Source organism: Mastacembelus armatus, chromosome 17 (genome assembly GCF_900324485.2).
Source record: "Mastacembelus armatus chromosome 17, fMasArm1.2, whole genome shotgun sequence".
Taxonomy (NCBI): Eukaryota; Metazoa; Chordata; class Actinopteri; order Synbranchiformes; family Mastacembelidae; genus Mastacembelus; species Mastacembelus armatus.
The window spans coordinates 20,200,769-20,224,784 of record NC_046649.1 but is presented as its reverse complement, the minus strand read 5'-3'; the positions used below and the strand labels follow the sequence as shown (position 1 = coordinate 20,224,784).

At 39.7% G+C, this 24,016-nt stretch overlaps 1 protein-coding gene across 1 annotated transcript; it reads left to right on the top strand.

The window, feature by feature from the left end:
- The first annotated feature begins 235 nt into the window (after positions 1–235).
- Positions 236–23,426, top strand: tep1 (telomerase-associated protein 1). Its single transcript, XM_026314169.1, has 56 exons — positions 236–350; positions 1,211–1,728; positions 1,883–2,077; positions 2,233–2,382; positions 3,019–3,183; positions 3,263–3,400; positions 4,184–4,255; positions 4,486–4,610; positions 5,062–5,219; positions 5,612–5,721; positions 5,877–5,955; positions 6,378–6,570; positions 6,821–7,076; positions 7,163–7,315; positions 7,599–7,670; positions 8,230–8,351; positions 8,522–8,593; positions 8,879–9,022; positions 9,413–9,704; positions 10,371–10,492; positions 10,641–10,754; positions 10,917–11,034; positions 11,170–11,358; positions 11,645–11,832; positions 11,931–12,072; positions 12,255–12,434; positions 12,562–12,654; positions 12,857–12,992; positions 13,181–13,340; positions 13,585–13,718; positions 13,800–13,888; positions 14,080–14,194; positions 14,380–14,406; positions 14,491–14,701; positions 14,817–14,937; positions 15,044–15,168; positions 15,296–15,395; positions 15,483–15,638; positions 15,835–16,047; positions 16,292–16,348; positions 16,700–16,835; positions 17,202–17,453; positions 17,597–17,748; positions 17,958–18,065; positions 18,195–18,299; positions 18,470–18,599; positions 18,736–18,821; positions 19,087–19,213; positions 19,474–19,604; positions 19,682–19,803; positions 20,678–20,821; positions 21,176–21,275; positions 21,378–21,492; positions 21,619–21,701; positions 22,246–22,350; positions 22,746–23,426. Exons 2-56 carry the CDS (start codon positions 1,213–1,215, stop codon positions 22,863–22,865), a joined length of 7,818 nt encoding a protein of 2,605 aa, XP_026169954.1. The 5' UTR covers positions 236–350; positions 1,211–1,212; the 3' UTR covers positions 22,866–23,426.
- The last annotated feature ends 590 nt before the right edge of the window (positions 23,427–24,016 follow it).

The following is a 24,016-nucleotide window of genomic DNA, read 5'->3' as shown; positions in this document are numbered from 1 at the left end:
TGCAGTTTCTTCTAGTCTTCTAGTGACTGTTAGTCATATTTGTTTATTATTATCACAATTTATTTACTACGTATTTATGGGAGGAGTACTAACACATTACTGAATGTGGCTTTTTTTACTGAATGCTGGTAAAAAACAAAAATCATGTTTTTGAGTAATCTCCTACATTTGAGGATAGGCGCTTCTAAACGTACTAATACGGTATATAATAGACAAAAACTGACCAATCAGGGAGCTGTATCCTGCCGACCTCTCCAGCAGCTGCTGAACGAGGAAGTTTGCTTTAAACTAAGACACAATTTGATCATAAGGACTCACAAACAGATGGTAACACTGCACTTTATTAAACGGTGAGATTACTATCCATCACAGGACACACTTGTTCGATCAGTGTTTCACCTGTGGGGTTTAAATTGTGGGTGTTGTGGAGGGTTTTCTGTGTGGTTTGCTCCATAGCTAACACCACACCTATGCAAACTCTTGAGTCATTAGAAAGAAATAGGGTTGTAGAAAACACCCTGGCTCATGCTGAGTGTTATCTTAGCCATGGTAGTTCAATGTGGGGGCTGTCATTATAGTATTGTAGAGGTATGACTTTTATTTTCATAGTTAAATGGCTGATTTTGCTCCACACAGTAGTAGCGTATGTGTATATGTTATTGATTATTTGATACCAAGTAAAAGGGGCTTTCAGTTAATTATTTTTTTGTTATTGAGTCAGGATTCGGTTCTTTATGATTGATTAAATATTTTGTCTCTGGTAGTTATAATTCTCCTCAAAATGACATCTCCAGGTTGCTTTTTTTTCCTTTTTCTTTTCAGTCTAAAAGTCAACAAGGCCTGTTCTTCATGTTTCATTACCCACATTCGACCAGTATTTGACTGAACTGTATTGCCGTATAGAGAATTTCTGATTTTCATTTTATATTTATTTCTTTGCATATACCATATACATAATGATGCGTCTGGTGTTTAGTTAAACTCTGAAAAGATCTGCTGAGCTGTGTCTTTTAGATGCTTTCAAGGGTGCAACACACCCTTAGATACAAGTTTGCAGTACTTGTTTAAACAGTGGAAGGAATGCTGGTGAACTGCTTATCTCAATAGCTATTGTAGCGTGTGATTCAGTTGAGAGGCTCAATCTCACAATGACCTTTGATCGATTAACACTTTTTTTTGTGTGTGTGTGTTGTTGTTTTTTTTTAAACAGCGATGAAGTCGCTGACGTTGCAGCAGGTAAACATGACCCAAGGAGATCAGCAGCAGGCCACATGTGGGAGAAGCTTGTTTTCTAACTATGTTCCTCCATGTCTGGAGAATAAGTTCTTAACTCCAACGTCCATGCTGAAGCCCCAGCCCTGCACAACAGTTACAGCACAAACTTTCTCATGCTCTTCTCTTCAGCCTTCCAGTCTGTCCTCCACCTCATCCTCTCTTCTCTCCACCTCTTCCGTATCGCCATCCCTCAATTCTTCACTCCTCAGCACCCAGAATAAGTTTCTAACTGGCCATTCACCATGTTTCTCGTTTCCCTTGATCCCCTCTGTCGACAATAAATCTCTGCTGTCCACATCCCTGACTGGTGATGCTCTGCTCAGTCACTTTGCTCATCCTCCTTCATTACTCCATCATGGTCTGGGTGGAGAACAGAAAAGAGATGATGGAGGAGATGAAGATAGAGAGGAAATAACTGAAGTAATGCAGTCCTCTTTTGAAGAAACAAGTGTGGTACATTAAATATTTACATTTGCTTTTTTTCATAATTTGCCTCGTCTTACCTCAGTTGCTTATACATTCCTCTTTTGCATATTTGACATCAATGTTTTGATGCCTCAGATTTGACAATAATACTGTTTTAATTTGACTTTTTGTGCATGTGCAGCATTCTGAGGAACAGGATGTTCTGTCTGAAAAGGAGGAGCAGGCAGAGGATGGTTGCTCCCCTATGAAATTACCTATCCTGGAAACAGAGCTAGTCAACCAGGAACTTGAACAAACTATGGTCATCAGACAAGAAGAATTTGCTGAGTTAGATAGAGAAAATGAACAGATTGAAGAGGAGATTAAGAATAAAAAGGTATGAAGAACTATTTTACACTGTTTAACTGTTTTTTGTGTTTTTTTTAAATTTTCAATTTGGCTATTACTCTTTATAAATTTTGTTCCTTATTGCTTATTCTGTGTATTAACTAAAGTGACCTTAACTTCTGTGTCTTTCTGTCTGTGCTATAGTATCTCCTGCTGAATGCAGTGTGCTGCTCCCTGGTCAATAAGAATACGGCTCCAGGCCAGAAGGACTGGGACTCAGAGAACAGCATTTGGACCAGAATCATAAACTTGGCAAAGGACATTTCTGAATGTGACCCACAGTTTCTCCTCAAGGTGGGTATGCATGTTTGTGTATGGGTCTGTGTTTGCCTGAAGACATTATTTATATCCTAAACTGGACTGTAGTTGCTGAAGAGGTTTTAACCTACAAGGATTTAATTATGATCAACTAATCAAGTAAAACTGCCCAGAAAATGGAAAACACAAAAATGAGATGAAAATATGAATATTTTTTTCAGATCAGATTTGGAATATTATGTATAGTTAAATAGGTGGATTGATTACAAAAATGTAATCCATATAGACTGCTAATGATTTAGGGAATAAAAGTCATGTGAGGATGCTTTACAAAATAATGCAGTGAATAGTTTTTATTAATGAGTTATTTTCGTACAAAGTGCAGTAAACAGTCAACTTTAATATGTGATATGACCACCCTTTCCCTTTAAAACAGCAAAGTTGTCCCAGGGTGACTTGTGCAGGTTTTTCAAGGTTATTTATGGCTCCATTGTTGTAGAGAGGTTTTTGTTTAGTGCAGCTGTCTGCTTCTGGCCTGGGCTATTGTGGCTGTTGTGAGTTAAATGTCATTTCCCTTTTCAGATCAAGACACAATACAAGCGTGAAGGATTCAGGCATATACTCATTTTCATTAGACTCATGAAGTGTGTTTGTTCTGTATTTCCCACCCAGGTTGCAGTTTATACTCGTCAGGAGTTGAACATCCGCATCACAGCAAACTTCTTATTGGCTTTGGCAGCCAATCAGCCCACCACCAAGTCTCATGTGCGCAGATATTTCTGTGCTGCTGTACAGCTGCCCTCGGATTGGCTGGAAGTGGTCAGAATCTACAGTACAGTAAGTATTAGTGAGCGTCTGTTGCGTGACGGATTGATGATGTATTGGCTCTGGATAAATACTGACGGTCTGTTGACAGTGTTTCAGCCGTTCCCTGCCCATGTGCCTGAAGAAAGCAATGGCTGACAAGTTCAAGCAGTTCAACGAGTACCAACTTGCCAAATACAACACACGCAAACATCGCTGTAAACACAACCGCAACAGACGCAAAGACAAGGTACCCAGGCATTCAGTTTGATCTGTTGGCTCAGTATTAACTCTAGGTAGGGTTGGAAATTCCTTTCAGAGAAATGTTTGTTTCCTGAATTTTCTCTCCTTTTATCCTTCTGGCAACGAATAATTCAATGCGAAGAAACAAATCTGTCATCTCTGGCAGCAGCAGTGCCTGGAAAAGCCTGACCAGTCATTTTACTTGTCTCGAAAAAAACCCTGAATGGGCGACCTGCTTGTCATCCTACCTCCTACTTGTGTGCACTTTGCCCTTGCACTCAGAGAGTGGCAAGAATCTCCCAAAAGGCTTTGCAGGCAGATGAATTGATGCTCTGTTTTTATAGCTATAGTCAGCAAACTATGACAGAGAAGGTTCCTACAGCAGCTTTCATTCGCAAATGGAAGATTGTATTTGAAGGCTGCAAGAACTCTGCGTGTGTGTGTGTGCGTGCATGTGCGCACGCATGTGTGTGTGTGTGTGTGTGTGTGTGTGTGTCTCTCTCTCTCTCTCTCTCTCTCTCTCTCAACAATGCTAATATCACACCCCTGTTATTCCCCAGGAATTAACAGTTTCTTGGTATGACAAATATATGCGGTTGTTGCATTTTCACTGTGGTTAAAAAATGTACATAATACTTGGAAACCCACACAGTTAACCAAAACTTTGCATTGTTTTATTTTAGTGCAACAGATTCAGTTCTCTAAAATAATATTCATTGAATACATGCTTTGAATATCTTTTCTTGGTCACTCTGTGGTTTGTTCTGCAAAAATCATCTGTAATTTCCAGAAACCAACTCATGAGCAACTGAGCAAGTGGGCGAATTTGCTCAGATCAGATGCATCAATTCTGAAGAAGTTTGTAAGTCATCACATTTTCTCTTGGGTCATGAAATAAGGGCTTTGATGATTTAAAATTGTAAGCTACTTGTATTTCATTAGGTGAACTTGGTTTGTTTAGCTAATTTTACTACAAATTTATCTTTGTGTCTTAAACACTGTTTTAAAATGAACTACCTCTAAGTTTCTTTCACTTTGTTGGTGCAGAAGGGATAAGACGTTTTAACTCAAAAGGGAAACATTGCTTTGCAGCTGCAGTTGGAGCCCAGAAAAGTGGCGGTGGATAAAAAGCAGAATGAGTTCAGCATGAAGAAGATGATCAAGAGACTCCACATTAAAGAACCAGCCGAATACATTATGGCCATTCTGGGAAGAAAGTAAGACACACAAATACACAGACAGCACAACACAGAGACTGCTGCATGGTTTTACTGTTGCTTAATTATGTTGCTTAACGTAAAAGACATGCTGTTGCTTATTTATTTTTATTTTTTTTTCAATTTATTAGAAAATGATTTCTCCTTTTAAATTTGTAATGGGGGGGCAGAAATTCAAATGTATGTAGTGTACTGTATTTCAATTTTTTCTAATGCATTTGATGTAATGTTTTTGTGTGAAAGGTGAAAGAGAAATACTTTGAAGTTTTGTATCTACTGCATAAAATATCTTTCACAGGGTTTACATCACACAAATGCAAATTTTAGGCAAATGAAAATGTGGCCAGTAGAGAGAGGCAGGATCTCTTATACCACATTGTAAGAAAAAGAAGTCCTAGTTAGACCTGTCATCCACTTGCTTTCATTTTAATATACCATGCGTTTTTCCCAGGTATCCTGCTGACCTGAAGGCATTTACCCAAAGTGGAATGAAGGGTGTGTGGGACAGGGAGAGAGCTGGGAAGAGAATGAAGCTCAAAGAGCCACAGACCTGGGAAAGGCTGCTCAGTATGGAGGGCAACAAGGCTGCCACCTGGGAGAAGCTCATAGGTCTGCTGAGAACTTACAGAGAGACATTTTGTAAAAACTGTTTTCAACTTGGTATATGTATCTGGATATTGGCTTTTTTTCAGCATTTGTTTGTTTCATGTTTCACAAGTTTCTCAAATAAAAGCCACACCTTGTTACTGGATTTGGAACATGCATAGGCTTGCTGGCCATTACCACCAGTTTCAAGAAAAAACCTTCATCTTTTATTCCATGTTTCTGAGTACAGTTCAGACATTCATACATTTCCAATGAATTATTATATTCATTTCACGGGTTATGAACATCTGGTACAACACACCAGTGATGCAAAGACACAGATGCACATAACAGACCTACAAATACTTATACATGCATGATCTCACATATTAATTAATAATTTCCCTACTGTGCAGACAACAAGTCTCTTCCATTCATGGCCATGCTGAGGAACCTGCGGAACATGATCACTAAAGGCATCAGTGAGGCTCATCACAAGAAGATCCTGAGTAGACTGACCAATAAGGTGAGATCCACCAGCGAAAGGGCGTTAACATATTTTATGTCTTTTTTTAATAATCTAAGTAATGTCATATTTCTTTTCCAGCTGGTTGGTAATCTTTGTTTTGCAGCAGGGTTCATTAGGTTTTCTGTAACTGCCTGGTTTTTATGTGCTTACAGAAATCAGTTATTCAGAGCCGACAGTTTCCCTTCAGATTCCTCGCTGCTTACAAAGTCATCATGGAGCTTGATCCTCTGGGTGAGACACACATGCAGTATTGTGCAAAAATTTTAACCATAGAATCCTATCACACATCCAATAATATCACAGCTCACTCTTCTATGAAGGCAGGATTTACGTTCGTTGAGATGTGGCCTGTACAAGTACTTTATTTCAAGGATGCTCTAACCCAACGAAGTCAGAGGATGTCTTTAAAAGTAAAACGTATAATAGTTAATGTGTAGCAGGAAATAGGTCTGCATAGAGGCATGATAGACCCTTGTTTTCTGTAGCTAGGATCCTTAATGTCAGCAATGAAACATGTGATTAGTTAGTTTCAAATATTAGCCATTTAGCAGCCACAAAATATATCGGCTAACTGTTCAGTCATATCCAGCTTACATGCGTACATGGACAACACTGAACACTTAAATTAGCTTTGCTTTGCCTGTGTCCTTCAGCGTCCACATCACAGAAAGAACTTCCCCCTGCTAAAGACATCCTGAAGGGCATCCTGAAGAAGATTCCCAAGAGCGGGCGCTTCAAACGTATGAAATGGGATACAACCCAAAGGAGCAGGCTACGGGCGGCGCTGGGGGTGCCGTTTATTTATCGACTGTACAAAATGAAGAAGGCCTCGCACTTAAAGGCCAGGTAAACAGAATTTCTTTATTCCATTCATTTCTTGTGACTTGGACATGAGGAGTCAGGAGGCCCCTGGGTCACAGAATGGAGGGGCTGATGCAGGATGAGTGGGGGCCTTTTCCTTGAAGAGAAAGAAGCAGCTATACAGTTTAGCTCAGGGGAAGCTGTTTTAGTGAAGACCACAAAAACAAGCTAACGTGGATGATTTACACGAACATATCAAGTCCTATAATGTAACCGTGTCTGTGTCTGTGTTTAGGGAGCAACACTACACTTCTGCTCTGTTGGATCGTTACCGCAAAGCTCTGGAGACGGCGGTTCAGATCTCCTGTCGTTACAACGTGCCCCCACTGCCTGGACGCACTGTTATCCTGATGTCTACTGACATGAAAGCCACCAACGAGAAGCAAGACTTTTGCCTCCCACCAGATCCTGAAGAAGAGAACAACAAGGAAGAAGAAGAAGAGAGTGGAGAATCAGGGAAGAAACAGGAGGAAAACAAGCTGACTCCTACTGTAAGGCTCCTGTTTTCATCTGATTAGATTAACACAAAGGAAGGCTGGCATATAAACTGAAGCTAATGTCTGTCATATCCTCTCAGGTGATGGAAGTGGGAGTTTTGCTCGCTCTGATGATTGGTAGCAGTGCTGAGGACAGTAAGCTTTTTATACATGATTATAGTCATGGTAAAGAAGTTGAGCTGAAGTCTGACGTCCTTTTGGAAAATGTCCGAACTGTCATGAAGGACATCAAGGTCAGGGTTATTCTCTGTAGTATTTTTCTATTTCATATAACAAAAATTGACTTTCACTGTTGTTTTCCAGCCTGGCTTTCATTTAGAGTAACCACCAAAACCAAATCCTTTAACATTAGATGTTTCTACCTTCAAAAAATAAGTGAACTACACAGTATCAATGTGATAAGGATGCACACAGTTATATTTCTGCAGTGGTAGAATAACAGGTGATGTAAATGTTTTGAAAGAGAGTTTTGTTCCCTGCATTTTGCCTTTATTGCTGAGTGCTTCTCTTTCACAGGAGTATGAAGAAACATCATATGAAGACCGAGACAAAAATTTCTTCTCCAGCATACTGACTGAGAAAGAAGAGGTTGGTTTATTTGTATGCATGTTCTTTATTTAGATATTTTTGACAGCGAGGATTTAATATCCACTGGGGATGCAGGGGTGTGTGTCTCCCGCATGCCTAGAGTTTCGGTACTGTCGTGCTACCATAGTCCTGATAAGAGAAGATCTGAGTGGATAATTCAATGGAAATTCAACATCTCAGTAACCTTCAATCCAGTTTCCAGTGAGCTGCAGTGATGATATTATTTTATGATATCATTTATGTTTATTATTTTCATTTTCAGTTAATATTCTCCTAAAAAGACAGATTGTAATTCTGTCAAAATAGGACAGTTGAACACAAATGGAAATACTACATTATCCCTCAAAGAGCAGTGTTATGTACAGTATGAAAACTACAAAGAAACTTAAGGCGGTTGAAACATTAACCTAAAATTTCTATATTAGACTGGAACCACAAGTTCAGGAGTACTGGTCATAAACTGCTGTTTTTTGAATGACACCTGACTTTCTACTTCTTCACATTAATGACATGATGAGTCTGTTAAAAATATATAAGAACTGCTGCGTTTGTGTCTTAGGTGAACAACATCATTGTGCTGAGCGATACCTGGATTAATTCTGATGTCGAGTGGGCCATCAACAGCTACAGGAAAAACGTGAACCACAAAGCCCTCGTGGTGAAGATCTTCTTATTAGATAGGTAACGCTTTGCTTTTCTGCCATTTGAGCTTTTCTCCATGGATCATATCGACAACATTGGGAAGTTAATGTTGGGAAGCTTCTTCTTAGAATAAACGGATAGTAAAGGATCACCTGTTTCCTATTTCCACTTTCTGTTTGTAACTAATCATGAGTGTCTCTTCGTCACAGTTCCAGTGACCCAGAGTACACCACTGACAGCAACTCTGTGACACTGACAGGCTTCAGTGAGCAAATGCTGAGGTAAAATATCTCCTTTTCATCCCAAAGCTGGCTCGGCTTATATAAAGCTATGGAAGGTTAAACAAACTATTGGCTTTCTCATAATGATATATTGATCATTGTCATTTTTTAAAGATAAAACATTAATTTGATTGACACAGCTGTTTTTTTTCTTTCTAGTCTTTGTATAGCTTTAACTAACCAGTTACTGGATCTAACTTCAGATTTACCTAACACGGAGGGATGTTTATCTTCTCATCAAACTCTGAGATTAAGTAAATATTTCCAATTTAATTATGTGATCAGGTTTATGGCAGAACGAGGATCTTCCAGGCTGCTGGACCATGTGGAGCATTTGGACAAACTGTACAACATCCCACCACCAGAGGGAGCTAAAGACCCTGAGACCACAAACAATGTTGTAACAATACCAGCCAGCCCCAAATTAAGGTAATTCTTACTTAAAGCCCCTGAAAAATTATTTCCAAACAAATCTATGTAGAATTATTAAAGATAACAAAACATTGCCTTCATCAGGACTGTGTCAGTTTGTTTTGAACAGATTTTCCTGTCAGTGAAAATCTAGCTCACTCTAAATTATGACTCAGATGTTGCTTAGAAGAAGGAAAAAAAAAAAAGGGAAAACTTCACAGTAGTAAGGTTTTTATTTGGGCCCTTAATGGGAATCAGCGTGATAAAAGGCATAAACCTGAAGGCACATTTCTGAAGTGATTCTCATAATTCCAGACACCACTGTATTAGTTTGTTTACGTTGATGTTCTACTGTCCAGAACATTTTTCCTGCCTTCATCAGTTCAACAGCAGCTCCTCTGTCTTCAGGTGGCAAGGTGTGCGAGTGTTCATTTCCTCCACCTTCAGAGACATGCACGCCGAGCGCGACATGTTGGTGAGGAACGTGTTCCCGGAGCTCCGCCGGCGTGCTGCTCCACACTGCCTTTACCTGCAGGAGGTGGAGCTGCGTTGGGGCGTGACGGAGGAGGAATCGGGTCGAACCACCCAGCTATGCCTGTCGGAGGTGTGTCGCAGCCACATGATGGTAGGAATCCTGGGAGAGAGGTACGGCCTGGTGCCCCCCAGACCTGTCCTCCCTGACCTGCCACAGTACAGCTGGGTAAGAAGTAAAAATGATATACAAAATTATGAAATACAGCAAAATCTCCATACTGCTCTGCATGTCCTGCTTTTATCGTAATTTTTTAATTACACAAGGATTCACATGATCTGTAAAGACAAAATTCATAATTAACTAAAATACAAAATCATAACATAATTCTGCAGTTTTTTTCACAAGGATCCATTTTAAGATGTTTGACAACATTAACATCCTTTCTCAAATTAGATTTTTCACGTCTTTACATAACCTGAAATGAAATATGGTCAAAATCATGTTTCCATATGGAAATTAAGGTATATGCTGCATTTAAAAAGTCTTTGACACTGATTTTGACTTAGTAAACTTATTTAAAAAGACTTATACAGGCTTTAAATATTTTCTGTAGTCTGTAATATGCAGTTAGGTTAGTTATTAAGTTGGAAAATCTGTAGTACTCCAGATCTGATATTTATATGAATGTTTTTACTATAATTAGCCAAGTTGTCCATTTATATTTATAAAAAATGTCTCTGCTGCTTATGCAGGTCATCTTGCATTTTGTTGATTTTGTGATCCAGGCCATGAAAAATCAAAGTACCATTAATACTTTAAATGGGAGAATAGTTGATGTGAATTTTAATGAAATATAATGTTAAAAAAAATAATTTTGTTCTTTCCGTGTAGCTGGCGTCAGCCCCACCAGGTCTGTCCATCACAGAGATGGAGATCCGTCAGTTTCAGGCTCTTTATCCTGATACATCACACCAGCGAATGTTCTGCTACTTCAGAGATCCAAACATAATCAAGTAGGTGAACCATGGCTATATTCACACTTAACAATTTCCAAACAAAGTCCTGTTTATACAATATTTTGTGATTTCATTAAGCTGATGCTTTAATATGACACAGTTTGCTTGAGAAGAATCTTATATTTTAATTTTTCTGTTTTGTCAGATCAGTTCCATTGGCGTGGAGATCACACTTTGCTCCTGAATCAAAGGAGGCTGAGTCAAAAATGGTCTCTCTGAAAAACAGGATCCGGACCAGTGATGTCAAGGTTACTGAAAAGTGAGTCACATTGGTGAAGCTGTAAAACATTCTTCACTGATCGTTAGACGTTTTTAATAAAGGATTTTGCTGTGTTGACAGCAGTGTGCATTGTTGAAATAATGTTTTGAAAACTGATATTATACATTGTGAAATGGTGAATGGTAAATATCTCTGTCCTAGTTACCCGTGTGAGTGGGGAGGTGTTGTGGAAGGGAACCCGTATCTGAAACACCTGGAGGATTTTGGCAAAGCTGTGCTGGAAGACCTTTGGATGGCTGTTGTACAACAGTTTGTGGAAGTTAGTCATAATTCCAGTTACCAAACCCAATCACCCAAATTCATGTGTTTGAATTTCAGAGTTCACGTTCCTAAACCACTGAATTCAGGTTTACTGTATACATTACAAACAGACATCTCATTTTCACTATGGCAGGAGGATGACGAAGCAGAGGCTGCATCAGATGTGACTGAGCAGGAGGTTCACCAGGAGGCGCTACAGAGACAGTTCTTCGGCAGGGCGAAGCTGCTGTCTGGAGCTGTGGAGATGGTGGAGCAGGTCCAGACCAAAGGAGGGATCATGGTGGTGGAGGCAGGACCTGGAGAGGGCAAAACCGTGTTCATGGTAAATTAACCTCATAAAAGACACTGATCAAACCTGTTGGGTGGACAGTATTAAAGAAACAGAAAGTCAAAGAAATCTCAAGGCAAGTTTCAGCAGACATAAACATCATGGAACATCTGCCAAAGAGTTGGTTGAGTTTCACATTCAGCTTCATTCCTGTAGTGACCTTTTAAAATGAATAAAAATCTTAGGTACAGATAAATGTAATTAAGTGACCTGCACACATAAATTCTGTAGATGAGAAAATAGTTAATTGTAATTCTCTCTCTCTTTCTCTCTCAAATAGGCAGCTCTAGCAAACGCCCTTAGGACTGGAGTCAAGTCCAGAAGAAACCTGGTCTGTGACGTCATCTCCTACTCTACAGCTGCCAGTCAGTCAGCACAGTCTGAGGAGAATCTTCTTCGCTGCTTCGTTCAGTGGTTTAGAAAGATGAAGGATGCTGAAAAGAAGTCACCTCTTCCCCACACATATAGGTGATTAGATTCCAGATAGTAAAGATATATACTGCAGCTATGTTATATCCCTTTTCACCTGTGTTTGAATATGTGTTTTTTTTTTTTTCTTATCTCAGAGATTTACTGAGAGAATTTCACTCTACACTGAGTGATATGAAGAAGAAAAAACCTCTGGTGCTGCTTGTTGATGGAGTGGATCTTGTCCAAGATGGCAGAGGTCAGCTCAGCTCTGATTGGATACCACAGAAGCTTCCCCAGGTCAGTCACATGAATAGAAAACACACTTTACAGGCTGCACACAAAACAGAACACTGTTTGGATGCAGGACAAGATATTGTCTCTTATTCTACATGTATTTATGTGATCAGTGCATCCTAAACAGCTCATCTGGTTTAGTGTTTTAAGCTACAGTAAAACTTGAATTCAGGCTTTCTCGTCAGGGTGTGTGTTTGGTAGTGAGCATCAGATCCAAAGCAGCTCTGTTGAAAACCCTGGCGAAGAAGAAAGGCACAGTCCTGTTTACCCTTGGACAGCTTACTATGCTGGACCGGAAGGAGATCGTGCAAAAGGGACTGGATACCTTTGGGAAGAAGCTAAGTGACTCTGCAGTCAACAACCAGGTTCTTTTTATGCGTTCTCATGTTTTGTGCAACTCGGGTAGTTATGATTTATCTATTACTGCTGTCATTTAACTCATTAATGTTCTGTCTTTCTGCTTTCCACTAAAACTGTGCTGTGTTCGTTCAGCTCCAAACACTGATAATGAAGAATGGAGCAGGGAGTCCCCTCTATCTGCACCTGGCCTGTGAAGATCTGAGGAACTTTGCCTCCTTTGACAAGGTCTCATGTTATGTTTTTTGGCCACTTCCACAATTGTGTTACTGGTTGTATTTCCAGTACTGGTTGTTGCTATAATGTTTATTAGATGCATATTTACCTGAAAGCTTCTTGCGCGATACTAAAAGAAGCTGATAACAGTCTAGAAAGAACACACTGACTACTGTTGATAGTAATAATGATTCCAGCTGACTTTGTGTCTCAGTTAAAGGAGAGCCTCCAGGGTTTGCCTCAGTCTCTGGGCCAGCTGGTGCAGTACAGCCTGGACAGACTCTGCTCTCAGTACAGGGGCATGCTGGGACTCCGCTGGGCGTTGGCCACACTCACCATCAGCACCACTGGTAAGAATAGTCACAGTCACAAACAAGGTTTTAGTTAATTTATGGCACTTTTTTGCATATCAGATTTTATCAGTTGTCTAGTAGTAGTAATAGTTTCCCCAACACTGTTGTCCATCAGTGGTAAACCTGACTCTGGGAAGATGCTGGCTTTTGTTGCTTCCTCAACATTTTCTCCTCTTGATCCACAGGCCTGAAGGAGAGAGACCTGTATTGTGTACTGAACACATGCAATGAGCTGTCATCACAGGATGGACAGGTCTCATGGCAGGAAGCGTTAAGCCTGTCCAGGAAGTCTGATCGACGCATTCCCATGGCAACTTTCACCTGTATAGTTCGGAGTTTACAAAGGTAAGAGGTGAAAAGTGGTGTAAACCCAAGGGTTAGTGACAATGGGATTTAATGTTGATTGCATATTGAATTAATCTCTGAGGCTCCTTCACTGTTTCTTATTTAGTATAAGATTTCATTGTGGTTTAAATTCTAGAGGTATAATACACATTTTAGTATAATCTATTTAGATGCAGTGAGGTGTGAATAAATCTACAGACAACAACTAAATTAGGTATTAAACCTATCTGATCCTGTCCTGCAGTCTGATTGGTCCATCTCACTGCCATGGCACTGATGACCTGCTGGCTCTAACCAACGCAGAGGTGAAGCAGGCTTTTGAGGACTTTCTCCTCCCAGCAGAAAGTGACAGAACTAGAGCTCACCTCACACTGGCAGGTGAAGTACACACCATTTGTTACTAATGCACAAAGTGTAAGTAATTCCAACCCTTTATACAATTTCTGTCTTTTTCCACAGCTCATCTGTGGGCACTGGCCGACCCCCAGGGAACAGGTACCTTCCTTCACTGTGAGGCCAACTCTGTTATGCACCTGCCATGCAGCCTTGTGAGTACTCCTCTGTCACCACTTTAGTTTGTAGTTTGTTTGAAGAGTTGCTTAGTGCAAAGCAAAATGCTCATTCGATAAAATTAGCTTTCACAGAAAAACATAATCGATCTTGAATGGACAAGTCCAGGGAATCACAGTTATGAATGAGTTTTCCTGTAAATGTTAACTCCTTTCTGCCTTGTTGTTAGATTCAAAGTGGCCAACTGGAGGCACTTCATTCGCTGCTCTCCAGCTATTATTTCCTCTACGCTAACATGCGCCACGGGCTCCTGCACCACCTCCTGGAGACATATAGCTTGTATGGTGAGTATGTACAGCATGATGAAACTTTACATGTGTGGTAACACCTTTTGATTAGTTTACTTGGTTCCCCTATCATCCTTCATGTTTGCTTGTGTGCTTCAGGTTTGCTCAGCAAAACCTCCCCTTGATTAATGATAAACAAAATAATCCTAATTTTACTCTGTGAAATGTTGTCTCTTCCACAGATAAGATTCAAACATCTGGACCCTCAAGTAAGGGCTCAAAAGTTTTTTTACACACATATTCTTCACATATATTTTATTCTTGTTCATTTGAGTTTCTTTTCACCCCCCCAGTTAGCGGTCAGGACAGTCTAGAGGACTGTCGTCACTTCCTGCAGCGTCATGCAGCCTTGCTCTCCTCTTGGCCAGCTCTTTTCATACAGCAGGCCCTCAATGAGTCTCCAGAGACCACTGCTCACACCTGGGCTCAAGGCCTGGTGGGAAAAGCCGGAGTCCGGGTAGTCAAGTTTCTCAACAACGACAGCCAGATTGTTCCAGAGAATAGGTGAGAAGTTTATCTTGGTGGTTAAAAAGTGTTTTATTTTCATTCAGATATGGCATATCTTTTCATCATCTTTGTAGGTTCAGATTGATATATTGAAATGTGTGTTTCACCACAGTGAGCTGGTGTCAACCTTCTCCTCTGAACCGACCTGTTTGGTTGTGAGCTCAGATGGAGACATGATGGTGGTCGGTACTGGACAGGGAACACTGCATGTCATCAACACACAGACGGGACAGGTGCAGACAGATTTTAATTCCAGGATTTGGGGTGTTTGGTTGTCAACCATGAGAAAAGCAGCTGCTATACTGATATAACATCAGTCTTTCTCCTGGTTGTGAACAGGAGGTGAAGTCGCTACAGAGCACCTGTGACGGCATCTCAAGCTGTGTGTTTCTGAAGGACAGAAGTCTTGCTACCACCTCCTTTGATGGACGTATAGAGATGTGGGACATTAATAACGGCTGCAGGTGAGAGGAACATTTGAGGGCTGAATTCTCAAAATGCGTCAGACAGTCTGAGTCCTGTTGGAGTTTAGGATTTTAGGATATTAAGCATAATATTGATCTTTGTAATAGCTGACGTGTTTCCTTGCAGGACTGCTCTGATTGATGGTCACACCAATGTGATAACAGCAAGTGATGTCACTGCAGATCGCAAGCAAATTGCAACTGTGGCCCTGGACTTCATGCTGAAAGTTCGTTTCAAACAAATCACATTCAACTTTTTTAGCTGTGACATTTTGTGACTTTATTTAGTGATTGAGGATGTTTCTGCTCTTCAGGTTTGGTCATCTGCCAAAGGTCATGAAGTAGCATCTCTGACCACCTCCAGCCCCTTGAACTGTGTGACCTTTGACCCTGAGGGTCACCTTCTGGCTGCTGGCTGCTGGAATGGAAACGTGATCATGTGGAACTGGCTCCAGAATAAAACTCTTGCAGTGAGTAGAGACTAAAGAAATGGTTACTTGTCCAGGGAGCCCAAGTCAGGCTCATTTTCACAAGCACTGATTATGGAACCGTAACTAAAGACGAGGAGTAAATGTGATGAAAGTCTAGGTTCAGCCAGGACATTGTAGGTACATTAATGTTATGTTTTTTTGTTGTTGTTGTTTTGTCTTCTGTGTATTCCCTCAGTCCCTGCGTGGTCACAAGCGCTCAGTGCGCAGTGTCGCCTTCTCGTCGTCCTCCTCCATGCTCTGCTCTGGCTCTGTGTCTGGAGAGGTCAGGGTGTGGTCAGTGCCCACCTCCACCTGTGTGGGATGTTTCCAGGCTCACTCTGGGGCTGCACAGGCCCTCACTTTCCTGAATGATGGGGCTATGCTGCTCAGCGCTGGCTCTGATCACATGGTTAGACCTCACTCTCTGCACTTACCGCACCATTTATTTGTGCATGCACTGGTATATTCCTCAGAGCATTGACACACTGATGATGGGTTGGAAAAGCTGTTTTGTCGACCTGTTTTCTAAATTTCATTTTTGTGAGGCAGATCATCTAATTGAAATTCAGGGAAGGGTTCCTTTTATGAGTATGTTCTTATTTGAAATTAAAAGCCATTTTGTCTCTGTGTGTTTTTATTTTCATATGAAACAGCTGCAGCTCTGGTCAGGAGGACTTGGACGTTCAGTTACCTCATTAAAAAGTGATAAAGTAAGCTCCTTATTTAGCTTTTCTGTGGCTGCAGCCCGTCTGTAGTCATGTCACCTTAGCTATTTTAATCCATTTTAAGATGTTTTTCATTTTGTAGCCTGTATGTAAATGAGCTGTTCTGGTGTGACTGAAAAGAAGAGAGATGCTGTTTGGTGAAAAAAATCATGTCTGTTATTATCAGCAGGAGTTTTCTGCTGAATGCACAAAAACTTTCAAAATATATTGTAAAGAATATTTTATCATTCTAACTTTAACATTTTGTTATAATCTAACAGGTCTAAGTTAAATATTCGTAAAAAGAGCTGATTATTTGTGAGTAATTGAAGCATCATCATATCTGTGTCTTTATAGTGGGAGCAGGAGCCACCTCAGAAGAAACCGAAGTCTGTAAACTCAAACCCTGCTGCACTTTGTGTGGCTGTGAATGGAGAATACGCTGCAGTGGGATATCATGGAGAAGGCATCAAACTCTTCAGTCTCAACTCAGGTGTGTATATTATATGTGCCTGGAAAAATCAGATTTCTGAGATTTCATCCCTGGTATTCACCCTGCAGAACAAGTACAGAAATGTTAGTGAGTAGGATGAGAATTAATTGCTGTAATAATTGAATAACAGACATAAACACATGGAAATACATTATTAACCTACTCTATAGTGCAGTGACTGATGCATACAGAATGTAGATGGATCCTGAATACAGATTATTGTAGGGTTTTTTTTTTTATAACCCCCCCTCTATTTCTTTACTTTCTCTACTCTCGCTCTCTCTCTCTCTTTCCATCCTGTAATAAAAATGCATAAAATGGAGAAAATGCACTGACAGATGACAGCTAGTTTTGTTTTAACTGTAGGTGAGATGGTTTGGGCCTCCAGGGACCTTGACGTGTCCATACTCTGCCTGCTCTGGATCGTTCTGGGTGAAGAGCAGACCGAACCTGATCTGCTGGTCTCTGGAGGAAGTGACAAACGTCTGAGGGTCTGGAAGAGAAAAGAGGGAGAGGAGGGAATGCTGGGAGCCCTGAAAATGCTGAGCGTGTTTGGTGTGCAACCAGGCGCTATCATGGCACTAGCACAGAATGCCACTTACCTGGCTGCAGCAACAGGTATGTGTTGCTGATGGTTAAGTAAAAATCACCTGGGGTTTAAATGTTTTTTTGTTTAGTTTTTTTCTGGGCAAACTGATAATTTCTTAGGTATAAAGTGCCTTTGCCAGTTACATTGCCTTATTTTATTTTTTTTGTTTTAGATGACTTCACTATTGTTTTGTGGTTATTGAGTGATATGGCCCATGAAACATCAGTTGAGCCACATGCATTGCTGAGGGGCCACAGTGGAGGAGTCACCTGTCTGGCTTTTAGCCCTGACGGTGGGCAGCTACTGTCTGGTGGCAAAGATCAGGTAGGATTATGCGTGTGTTCTACGAAAACTGGAGTTTTGTCTTTAAAACCAATCCTGAGAATAAAATTATTATATATTATGTTATATACAAGTTGTTGCTACATGACATACATAAAATATATGCATTTAAATAAGCATATATGAACCATATATGCATGGTTCAGATTTGTGCTGGATGTGCTGTACTCATAAGAACATGCTTGTTTCAGGCCCTGATGGTGTGGGACATCAGTTCATCTCCTGCTGTCCTTTCTAAATCACTCCCCCACTCTCACAGAGACTGGATCACCGGCTGTGTTTGGGCTCCAGACTGTGTGGTGAGTCCACATTATATTTTTCACAAGTGCTATAAGAAAATGTCGCTGAACTGAGTTACAGGTCTGTTATCTGAGAAGATCATATTACCATGCTGTCTTTACTTCTTCAGCCTCTTGTCTCTGTTCCAGATCAGCTCTTCAAACGATGGGAGACTGTGTTTATGGGACCTGCAGGCAGGTCAGCGTCTGACAGAAATCACCTGGAGGAGTCCTCTGACCTCTGTCTGCTGTCAGGTGAGGAAACAAAACTGCTATCTGTCAGAGAAAATACCATACATAGTGTGTTCTTACTCCCTGAGATAATTCTATGCAGTTAATTGAAGTCAAGGATGGTGCACTGTGTAAAAATGAGAAAAATAATCCTTGTCCTCAAGTGCGTTCACTGTTGGCGTATGTGTGTGCAGGGGCCGTATGTGATAGCCGGCTGTGCAGAGGGAGCACTGCATGTGTGGAACTGGGGAACAAACATAGAGATTTGCCACATCACTGCCCACAAGCAGCGTGTACATCACTGCTCTCTCCTCCCAAACACAGGTAGAGCTCTGGGTAAACTAAAAGTGCACACATAGGGCACATTCACTGTTTCTATTGCTTTCTCCTCTTTTTCTTTCGTATTGTACAACACGAGTCCCCAAGCCTTCTTTTTATGTTTAATTTTCTGGGTTTAAAGAGAAGAATAAAAAAGTCAACCCAGAAGAAATGACTGTTCTCACTACATCTGATGATGGCACAGTGCAGCTTTGGAAACCACTACAGGTCTGTCAGTCAACATAAAATTAATAAAGTGGCTTTAAAGGTGTTTTCTGCATTATTTCTGTTCTATTCATGCATTTTTTTGAGACTCCCAGCTCCTATTAAAGTTGTGCAAGATCAGTTTCTGGTCAGTTTTCTCACTGATACTTTGTGATGATTTGTGGTTTTTAATTCTAGTCCTGATGCAGAACAAAAATGACTTTCTGAGGCTTCCTGCCCACAGTCAATGAGAAGACACCTTTATATGTCCCATGTATTTTCCGGGCAGGTGGACCACTTCAGCACCTTCAGGGGTCACAGCGGTGCCATTCATGGAGTCAGTTGCAAAGAAGGCAACCCAGAATTCCTCACTGTTTCTGAAGACTGCTCATTGCGAAGCTGGACATGGACAGCAGGTACTATTGTATAGTCTGCCTCTCTATTTTAGCTTTTAAAAAAGGAAAAAAACATATGTATTAATGAAATATGCTGTTTCAGAGCAAGATTACTGATGGAATTAAGATGGCACCATCAGCTTCAGCTAACTGCTGATGTATTAGTTTCTCATCAATGAGTAGGAAATATCTTAGAAGTCAAAACTATTACGTGATCATTCATTTTGCAGCAATTTTGTTTCAGCATCTTTGTTTAAAAGCCTTATTTTGTTTCTGCCCAGAGAGCCCTCCCAGCCTCAGGGGCCCTGTCACAGCTCTGTACTTCTCTCAGAAGGATGAGTTGCTTCTTGCTGGCTATGAGTCTGGTTTGCTGGAGTTGTGGAAGCACAGCAAAATAGTTGGACACAAGCAGGTGAAGAAATGAAAGAAAAGGGATTTAATAGTGAACATGAGGTGTTGTGTTTGTGTAACAGTGTGTTTGTATGTCAGGCTTCAGATTGCAGCATCACTGCGATCTGCTCCATGCCTGACGGACAGTTTGCTGTCAGCTACAAGAAATGTTTTGTTGATGTGTGGAAGCCAGTGTGGAATCAACAACGCAGCTGTGCAAGGTAAACAACAACAGGAGCATTCACACCACTAAGCTACACTAAGCACTAATACAGGAGCGATTTTTATTTAGTTACTTATTTATATATTTTAATTTAATTTAGAAAGTCATTGTGAGATATAAATATCTGGCTAAAGAAAGAAAGCAGCAAAATGATTTTAAAAAAAAAGAAGATAAAAACACTAATGCAAACTGAAACTTGTCTGTCCGAAAGTAAAAAATGTGCATTTATGGAAGATATTTTTTCTTACCTTAACTTCAAGATATTGAAAGCAGCAATACATTGAACTGTACATATTATCAGATTAATGTGTCAAAATAAAACCTTTTTTTTTCATATTCAACATGTGTTTCTTTACAGAGTTGGTATATATTTGTATAATGTATTGAATTTAATTGTTTGCTTCCCTTTGCATATGTGCATTTCCATATCAAAGGTAATACAGGGAATGTGCAGGTCTTGAAATGTCTTATATATGCAGCTTCCTCACAAAAAGAACTTTGTTTGAAAAGACTTAAAATACTGCCATACTTTTATCTCCAGGTAAAGCCCTTTGGTAAAGGTTTGTTGTTTTTAAATATCTTCTATAAATAAACTCACTAGAATATATAAAGTATTTTGCTGAATGAATTCCTGGATCTTCTTGCATTGCATTTTGATAGTAAAAATATTTAGTTTTAGCTGCCAGTAGCACTTCAGAGTGTGTATTTTCTTATTGAGCTCAGTGTAGTTATATATATATATAAAACCCAAACATGAGCTGTCAGGTGGGAAAAATTTCAAGTGAGATACCGAAAATTAAGGGCATCAAATGAGTGTGATGGGTTTGTTTGCGCACACTAACCTGCTGTATCCTGCTTGTGTTTGCTCCCAGCCTGGTCAAGGCGACCACGTACACGGTGTCGACGCCTGTCGTCCGCCTCACTTACTGCTCTGTCCTGCTGGGCGTGTGCATTAATGGAACAGTATTTGAAGTCGCAAATGAAGATGAAGACAACTGGAACAGCAAAGTCACTAAGTAAGACAACACACTCTACAGAACCATTTTACAGACAAATCATTGTCCATGTTGATCAAGGGGTTAAACCATTTATTGTGACGGTGAATTAGAAAGTTCAAATATCCCTGAAAAGCTTTTGTTAACTGAAAATGAACAGTTCACATTGTCTGATCTAAATGCTTTAGTTAGCTGAAACAGATGAAAATGATACACAGATACATTTTTATATGCTTGTTTTGATGAGAAGTGCTTATTAACATACAATTCTGCTCAGTTTGGGATGGGCTTGTTGTACACTGACATGTTTTTCATTTTGTTAATCCCCAAATCCTTACCTTACTGCCATTAGAAATGCCTTTTGTATTTCTGCAGTTGGTCCAAAGAGACACGAATTTTGGGGATGATCCGTAATGATGAGAAAAGTGTGTGGCTGGTGGGTGAGAAAGGAGGAGACGTTCACATCGGCTTCATTGTGAGTTTTACCTGTCACTGTTATCGTGTTAACACTACTGTTATAGTGTAGTGTGCTGGAGTATATTTTTGCTAAATGTTAACTGATGCTCTGTTTCTTCAGTTTGCCATGGGCTGCAAAACTGAATTATATTCAACTTTCGGCTCGCTGAGCCTAAAGAACAGCGATGAGGAGGAGAAACTGAGGAGCCCGATAACAGCAATAACTATGGACAGAGGTGCAAACAAACAGCTATTACTACTCTGAGTTTTTTCCAGTTAATGGAACTACTGTACATATGTACGTGCTAGCTTGATTTACCTGTTTATATTATGATTATCAAATGTGTTGTATATTCTTTCAGAGTTTGTGGTGTGTGGAGACGTCAAGGGCAACATGTGGTTCAATCAGTCTCCAGAGCCTTCATCATGGAGCAGCAGAAAATCTGTAAGGAACTACAAAGATAAGAGATTAGTGTATATTATTACACATGGGGCAAAAAGCAGCATTTTCTGCAACAACACAACATTTTCCTACTGTTTTTATACTAAGTGTCATTTTTCTTCATCAAGAGCTGCAACTAACAGGCATTTTCGTCATGGACTTTTAAAATAGAGAAAAACACACAGCCCAGGGTGACATAATTATTAAATGTATTGTTTTGTCCAAACAAAGCAATTAAAAAACCCAACAACACTGTTTATCATCAGATAAAATAGTAAAAAGCTTCAAATCCTCATATTTGAGAAGGTAAATTCAGTGTACAGTATGTTTGGCATGTTTGCTTGTTAATTGATTTTGATCAATTTTGGCCTTATAGAATATAGAGAATTGAAATCAGTTCACTTTCCATTGACAAATCTCAGTTTTAAAAATGCCCACAATGTAAATCAAGTACAAGGAGAAAAAAAATGTCTGTTCCATCTGACACTAGTTTTTTTGAGGCAGAATTGTAGTGGTTGAAGTGTTCTTGATGATGCTGTGTCCTCAGGTCCACAATGGCAGGATCAGTGTGCTGAAACTCACTGACAGCACCATCATCTCAGGCTCCTACGACAGGACGGTGAAGCTGTGGGACAGAAACACCAAGAAACAGGTACATTAGTCCTAAAAGATAAGTTTGGTGATAATCACCATTTTTTCGTATTTTCAATCAAAGTCAAAGTTTTCAAGTTATGAAAGTTTGTGCTTATCGTAATTAATACATGTGCATCCTGATATTATTCCTGTGCCACACTGCATACTAATGACATGTTTGGTCAAAGTCGCATTAAAACAGAATCAGACTTTATGATGTTGTGCCTTAGCATAGTATTGGATATTGGATCACAATGGTGAGGAAAAGGATTATCATCATAATTAGCCCTGCTAAATGCTAACTAGCCTCGCTAGTAGAGAAGCAATAACTGTCTTCTGTCTCTAATGTACTAGAACAGACTGACGTAAACCCACTTTCAATACCTCTTCTCTGCTCAATTTGTCTTCCTTCAGGTGGGGATGTTTGTGTGTGGAGGACCTGTTCAGATATTGGAGGTGAACCCTGAGAAACCCAATGAACTGGTTTGTGGAGACAGACAGGGAAAGCTCTACTTTCTCTCCTGGAAGCTCTAAACCTCTAGATTTTCCACATTAAACTCAAGAGATAGAAAAAAAAAACCTTAATCACTACTCTAACCTAAGATTATCAGGAATGTTTTGCTTCTTTGCTTTAATAATGGTGAATGTGCAATAATATACATAAAAAAGAAATTGAAATAGGCTGTTAACACCACATACAGGGCTCAGTATCTATGTAATAGTGCCAATACTGTACTCATGTTTACTCATGCTTTTAATTTAGATTAAGGGAAACTTGCAATGTATTTAGTCTTACATATTACCTGCTTTATAATGATAAGTCATGGTCTTGTTTGAGCTGATTCTATTAAAATGTTTTTCTTTTATTTGAAAAATAGTGGAATGAAAATGGAAATGTGGGATATGAATCTTTTCTTTGACAATAAATGATGTGCGATCAATAAGAAAACACAAATTTAAGCTCCCTCTTGAGTATTTATGTAATACTCCCTTAATGATCAGCAAATTTGTCAATGATAGATTTCCGATAAGTTCATTAGTGTCAGGTTTTGTGTACTGTTTAAAAGCAGGTTAATAAACCATCATATTCTGGCACCACATCCGAACATTGGACGTTCCTTTAGACTTCCTCAGGTTTTGCCATTTCTAAAGCTACTAGGCACAAAATGCTTTTCACCTCTAGACTTGCTAAGTGTTTTTGTTCCAATAACTGACCCAAATATGTCCATATTTCACAAAAACCTACTTTTTAAGAACATTAAAAAAGCAATAACGCAGATTTGTCTAACAGAACTGTTTTCAGTCGTATCCTATTAACTGTGTCACAGTGTCTCATGTGTATCTTGTGATTCTTTGAAGAAAGAACCAAGTCCAGATTTGGAACCACTGCACTAAACTACCAAACTGTATTTTTTTCTAACAGAACAGGGAGGATCTTTGACTAGTTTTTAGTCACACTTTGTAATGTAGCTTTCCTCTCCTAATATTAACAGTCTAATATAATGTCAGGTTATGATCATTTAGCAGTCACATGAGGCTAGTACTTTTACTTTAAATGCATTGAACATATTTACTTCAGTAAATATTTTAATGCAGGACTTTTAACTTTTTTTATGAATTGTACTTAAATTGAGTACTTCCACACACTAAAATACACTACAACCAAGTAATAAATAAATAAGTTT

Bases quoted from the DNA above. Each gene is read 5' to 3' on its own strand.
- tep1 (XM_026314169.1), top strand. From the start codon at position 1,213: ATGAAGTCGCTGACGTTGCAGCAGGTAAACATGACCCAAGGAGATCAG. The intron at 13,719-13,799 runs GTGAAGTACACA...CTTTTTCCACAG, and splicing joins AGCTCACCTCACACTGGCAG to CTCATCTGTGGGCACTGGCC. The intron at 18,822-19,086 runs GTCTGTCAGTCA...TTTTCCGGGCAG, and splicing joins AGCTTTGGAAACCACTACAG to GTGGACCACTTCAGCACCTT.